Here is a 6,102-nt window from a genome sequence, read left to right as displayed (position 1 = left end):
ATGCAAATATAAAAAAGAGAGAGAAAAGAAAAACTTTTGTATAAAAGATAAGATAAATATATTTCACAGTGTGGTTGCCTATGTAAATAGAAACTTTTGTATTAAATACAAATAAGATTAAAAATGATAAATAATAAATAAGTCCTGTGTAGGTGTGTGGGCGAGCATGGGGAGGGGAGGGGGAATGGTTATGCATTGTTAAGTGGTCTTATGGCATAAGGAAAGAAGCCTTTATTAAGTCTGGCTGTTCTGCTCCACAGGCTGCGGAATCTCCTTCCAGAGGCCAGCAGAACATTGTTTTCACGTCATAATTATACAATAAATACTAGTTATAGGCGCTTTAACTTTTATACTACTTTACTCAACTTATTTAATACCATGCAACAAGAGAAATTGGGTTTTTTTCTACATATTTTGTGAATCAATTTGAAAAAAGAAACAAAGCAAGTTTGAATTGTTCCACCATTGGGTTCACCCAATATTCCTGACTCAGTCATCAAAGTTAATTTTATATATCAGAATTTATGTGCAATGAGCAGTTCATTCAGCTGTATGTGATCATTCCCATAATTATGTACCTATGTTCATTTTTTAAATGTTTCAATATATTTTTGTTTTTTTAAATATACAGAATTGAACCAAGATCATTGTGGTTACAATATATGGTGTGTAAAACAAATCTGCAGCCACTACTGCTGTATTATAAAAAGCAGTTAATATGGTTTTAAACAGCACCATTTTACTAATTTACTTCAGCTGAATTGATTCATTGGCTGTATTTCTGAATACAGCATAAACATAGATTACATAAGAGTGAACTATTTTAGATAATTAAGGAATTATTGGAGACAATTACAATGTTACTTTTCAACTAAGAAAACACGATATCAAATACCATCAGTGGAGTTCAGCATTACATTTACATTTAAGTTAATGATAAAATTAGAATGACACTTTTACAAATAAAACTTACTGATATGAATGTTTTCAAGAGGAAAATACATTAAAACTCACCTGACAACCAGCAAAAAATGAAGACATGAAGAATCTTCATTCTTTATCCAGGTTAAAAACAAACCAAGAAGAAAATTTTAGTTCAGAAGTTCAGAAAAAACGCAGCAGTCTGCTTCGAATTAGTCATCTGATTCAGTGCCATAAAGCATACGTGCCCTAATGGTCCAGAGAAGCCACAAAGATGTGATTGTGCAGGAAATGATTGCAGCAGCTGTTTGTCTTCAGCTCATGTCAGTAAATGGGCATGATTCTGTTTTACAATTCCATTTTTTTTTAACAATGGCCATTACATTTTTTTTCAAACAAAGAATAAACAGTATACACAGTTCTCCACCCCCTTATCTCTGTCACTCTGCTCTGAAGGACCAGCCCATGACTGTGACACAGCATGAACTCTCCAGTCTTTATGTTTATTGTTCAGGCTCTTGCAGCTGGCTCTGTGTGGCTCAGTGCATCTACAGTACATGAAGCTGGCGGGCATCAAACTCAACAAGCTGTCTGCTGACTGTGTCACGGGTATCAGAGAGCAGCCAGAGGGTTGTTTCATAAAGCAAGGCTTAAAGGTCAAATTCTACTTACTTCAGCAAATCACCCTCAGATTTCAGAAAATTTAGCTTTAAGTTGCTCCACCTAGTTTTTAGGCTTGCACACTCGTGGGTTATGGTTAAGGGCAGACAGCCCTTTCTCCTATAAGGGACTGTATGGAAATTATTGCTATGAGTAAGAGGGCTGAATCTTCTGTTTTATATAAAAGCAAGGCCCTGCCCACAATTATAAAATTTTGGACCCTCCCCTTATATCACACAAGTGTGTGCTTCTAACACAACAATGACCAAGAGTTTATGTTAAATTAAGAGTTTTCAAGATACAAGATTAACAAATCCAACCTTGCTTATTTTGAAGAACAGGATTATGTTAGCTGACTAACATCACATTAGCCTGGATTAGTTTAAGCCTGCTAACCTTGCTTAGTATAAAGACCGAAAGCAGGGGAAAACAGCTAGCCTGGCTCTGTCAAAATGTGCCTCTTTAATTCACTATCTAACTCATTATATATCTTGATTATGCACAAAAAAAGTGTAAAGAGATGCTGGCTCCAGATCCATAATGAACGGCACATGAGAGAAATATTCATCTTCTTATCTAACTCTTGGCAAGACCAGGAATAAGTGTATTTCCCCAAAAGTGTCTAAACATGTGTACTTACGAGCCTGATCTTGTGACATGAAAACCAGTTTGGAAGCCAATCACGGTCCAATGTGCAACTTACAATGTGAACTTGAAAACATCCACAGTTTTAACTTAAGACGGACAGATCAGTTGGAAGTGTACAAACATTTATTGAGGTTAACAACAGAGAAAGACTTTGGCAAGCAGGCCGTCATTGGTCAGATACAATGACAGCAGCATCTGTGAATGTAAAAGAATATAAGGTCACTCACAGGACACAAGAGCCCTTTAGCCTTCCCTTGTTGTCAGAGCTGACTCTCTGGTGTCAGCAGTGGCTGCAGGGAAAACACAAACAGTACCCCGGTTCATGTTTACAGCACTAGTTTTAATGTCTGTCTTGTTCTTTCCATAATGATGACAGTGGCATGTTATAAGTCAGCAACTTTTCAAGTGTAGACTTCTCCGTACAGAAATCTTTCTACACACTTTATAAGCGTTCCATCCTAACTATGTAAACAATTCAATGCACGTCTTTATGTTACAATTTCATACAAAAAGAAAACATCTTTTTTAGGGAGAACCTTTATTACCAACAAAGCAGTTCTCACAGAATAGTGCACGTATATTTCATATATTATAATACATTTATTTTCATCAAAATATAATCTTATTCAGTAAACCAAACACCAAACAGTGTCATTCATATTTACATTCTAGCCTCTGAAATGCTGCATTCATGTCATTCATGGTCAGCATTTTCCCATGGTGTTTTTACACTATGGTTGACAATCCCGTCCCATGAGTCTTTCCTTTATTGTCTGGTGTGACTCCACATGAACGTCCATGTGATGATTGATAAAAAAAAAAATAGTTGGCAGCTTAGTCTGACAGTTGTAAAGTCCTGGAGGTCCGCTGGTCTTGCTTAAGATCGTGGGAGGACCTGAGCGATGGTGTCCCGGGCGCTCTGGCTGAGCCTTTCTGGGAACTTAACCTCAAACTCCACTATTAGGTCACCTCGACGATCTGGGCGTTTGGGATAAGGCAGCCCCTCGCCACTGACGCGCCGCTTCATCCCTGGCTGCACGATATCTGTTGATGAGACGGTCACTGTTTTGCCTTCCAAGGTGGGTGCAGTGACTGTGCAGCCACACAAGGCCTGATGGGACAGAAGGGAAAATAACAGGGAGAGAAACACAGGTTAAGATCACGAACAGGCACTTATAGGAACTTCAATTTCAACTCGTGATTTTCAGCTGCTAACAATTCTTTGGGTTTGTATTCAAGCATTTATGTGAGGTGTTTAAGAAAAGTAAGTGACAAGAAGGTGTAATCCTAACTTACATCTCTGAGGGACACTTTGGCTGTGTAAATGATGTCAGAGCCTTCGCGTTTGAATACTGGATGTGGCTTGTCTTTCAACACAAACACCACATCAGCTGGAATGTTCGTGGGAGTCTCGTCCCCCTCTTTGGGAAACGTGATTTTCGTGCCCTCTTTCCACCCCTTCTTTATCTGCACCTCTAGGATTTTATCTTCTGCCCTTATTGATCGCCCGTCGGGGTTCAGCCTTTTACGCGAGATCTTCATTTTCTTTGTGCAGCCCGAAAGAACTTCCTCCAAGCTCACGCGGAGATCATGAACCACGGGGGGGTCCTGCTGCTTCTTTACAACGCTACTGTGAGGGCCCATTCCTCCCATACCGGAGCTGAAGGAGCGAGGGAACCCGCCCATTCCACCGCCCCCCATACCATAGCGGGCAAAAGGGTCATCAGTGTCCATCTCCTCATCCATGGCTCCGTTGCGGGCACCAAAGAACTGTCCGAAGGGGTTACGTCCACCGAAGAACTCTTCAAAGATGGCGTGGGGGTCGCCCTGGAAGGTGTAGCTGAAGGTGCCAGGACCACCACCACCACCACCACCTGAGGGGCCTCCGCCTTTCAGACCTGAGTGAGACAAACAATCAGTTAACACATTTAACACTAAAAAGGACTGAAGCAAATCTTTACTGTCCTGTTTTATTGTTACAGAGGTAAGTGTGGTTCATAACGGAGAAACCTGGTGCATTACATTTCTTACGTCCTAAAATGTATCATTTACTACATAATATTAGATTTAATGTTCACATTTTTAATCTGTTTTTATAAATAAAGGTTGTTCGAACTTACTGCTGATGCATCGTGTGCTTATGTGCACTTGAATGCTGTTAAATAACTGTAGAAATGCAACAATCTTTAATGTTACATGTGAGTATCCCACTGATGTTAAAGGTTTATCGATTTGTCTCCCCAAAATTTCTGTTTTAGGTATACACGTGATCTATTTTCTTTCCCGGTTTCTCAGGAATTTCAGTTCTTAGCTAAGTTACTTAACAGACACAATGCACTGATGTAATGTGTTATAGTGTTTCCATCGACCTTACGACAATCATTTTTGATGGAAATGAACAGAACAAGGCATCGATGCAAACCAGGTTGCCATGGTAACACGTCGGACGACATCATCTCCAGTCAATAACTTAAAGATCCCAAGTGTAATATAAGATGCTAAAGAGTTCTTATATTCTTCCACATGCCTAAAAAAAACAGTGTGCCCTTTCCTTTAGTCGCCATGGTTACTAAACAGCTAGGAAAAATAAGGAGAAAGTATTTCAACACGTTTCTGTGACACTGCCCCACCTGTCAGGTCGCCGTCATACCGTCAGTGGTTGCCATGCACCACAATCAACACCTTCCGTGACAACGCCAGTAAAACGTCCGAGTGCGAGCACGTCGTGCGCGGTCCCGCCACCTCCTCAACTCCTCTCCTCAACTCACATTCACCCATTTTCAGTCAGACTCTTGACTTCTAGTAGAAACAATGTCAGGTGAGTTTCCTCTGCTGGCTCGGAGACAAGCAGTGAGTGAAGGACAGAGCAGAGGAGAGATGGGAGCGCCATGACACACAGGATAACGCCAACGTCGGTTCTGTCCCGTGCACGGTAACGCCAAGTTAACGTTAAATATCGTCACCTTTTGCTCGCAAGCGCGTCATCTTATTGAAGTTAACTCTGTAAGAGTTCGCGTAATTAACGGCACAGTTTAAAGATTCATAAGTTAAACCTACCTTCTTCACCATAACGATCGTAGATGTCCTTTTTCTTTGGGTCGCTCAGAACGTCGTAAGCTTCAGCAATCTCTTTGAATTTCTCCTCGGCTCCCGGTGATTTGTTTTTGTCGGGGTGATAGCGCAGAGCCTGCTTACGATAAGCTTTCTTTATATCGTCCTCCGACGCTCCTCTCTTAATTCCCAAAATGTCGTAGTAGTCTTTTCCCATTTTGACCATTCAGCGTCCTCTTTAATAAACGCTAAATCTGTTCAGTAACGACTGTTTATGAACTTCAGTAGCACGTCCTCGGTCGGTCGCTCGTCTGTCTGAACTCGGAGCGCTGTATCCCGAAGGTTTTCCTTATAAACCGCGCAGAAACTTCCAGAGTTTTCCACATCGAGCCTGAACAATCTCAACTGTCACAGGTCAGATAAGACACGCCCAGCGCGACGTCACGTCATGCTGCCTTCAAGCGCTGTCGGAAATATTCAAGCACAGCAACATACCATGCCTTATCAGTCACCCAAAACACCACAACAAGAGCATGTAGGCGGTCTTTTTTAAACAAGTGTGTAATACATTCAGTTTTATTTATAGATTTTTTTTTTTAAAAGGGGAAAACGGTTCCATAAAAGTCCCTATGGACATCACAGGCATTCACAGCTAATGCCATGAACAATGAATAAACCACAATAAACAATAGTCTAGAGATACTTGTTGTGTGAGCATGGTGCAAAAAAGACAGAGTACCCTCTCTGAACCCCACGATACCAAAATGGCACTGTGGATAGATTGCTGGCAGGAGCTTCTGTTATGCTTGGGTGTGGCCCAGA

The 6,102-nt window shown here is 41.0% G+C and overlaps 1 protein-coding gene across 1 annotated transcript; it reads right to left on the bottom strand.

The window, feature by feature from the left end:
* Window positions 1-2,334: 2,334 nt before the first annotated feature.
* On the bottom strand, window positions 2,335-5,712 carry dnajb1b (DnaJ heat shock protein family (Hsp40) member B1b). Its single transcript, XM_035661015.1, has 3 exons — window positions 5,287-5,712; window positions 3,526-4,127; window positions 2,335-3,340 (listed from the first exon to the last, which is right to left on the bottom strand). Exons 1-3 carry the CDS (start codon window positions 5,504-5,506, stop codon window positions 3,107-3,109), a joined length of 1,056 nt encoding a protein of 351 aa, XP_035516908.1. The 5' UTR covers window positions 5,507-5,712; the 3' UTR covers window positions 2,335-3,106.
* Window positions 5,713-6,102: the final 390 nt, after the last annotated feature.

Source organism: Morone saxatilis, unplaced genomic scaffold, assembly GCF_004916995.1.
Source record: "Morone saxatilis isolate NCDOM2014 unplaced genomic scaffold, NCSU_SB_2.0 Contig17, whole genome shotgun sequence".
Taxonomy (NCBI): domain Eukaryota; kingdom Metazoa; phylum Chordata; class Actinopteri; family Moronidae; genus Morone; species Morone saxatilis.
The sequence above is the reverse complement of the archived record's forward strand: the minus strand, read 5'-3'. Positions and strand labels throughout refer to the sequence as shown.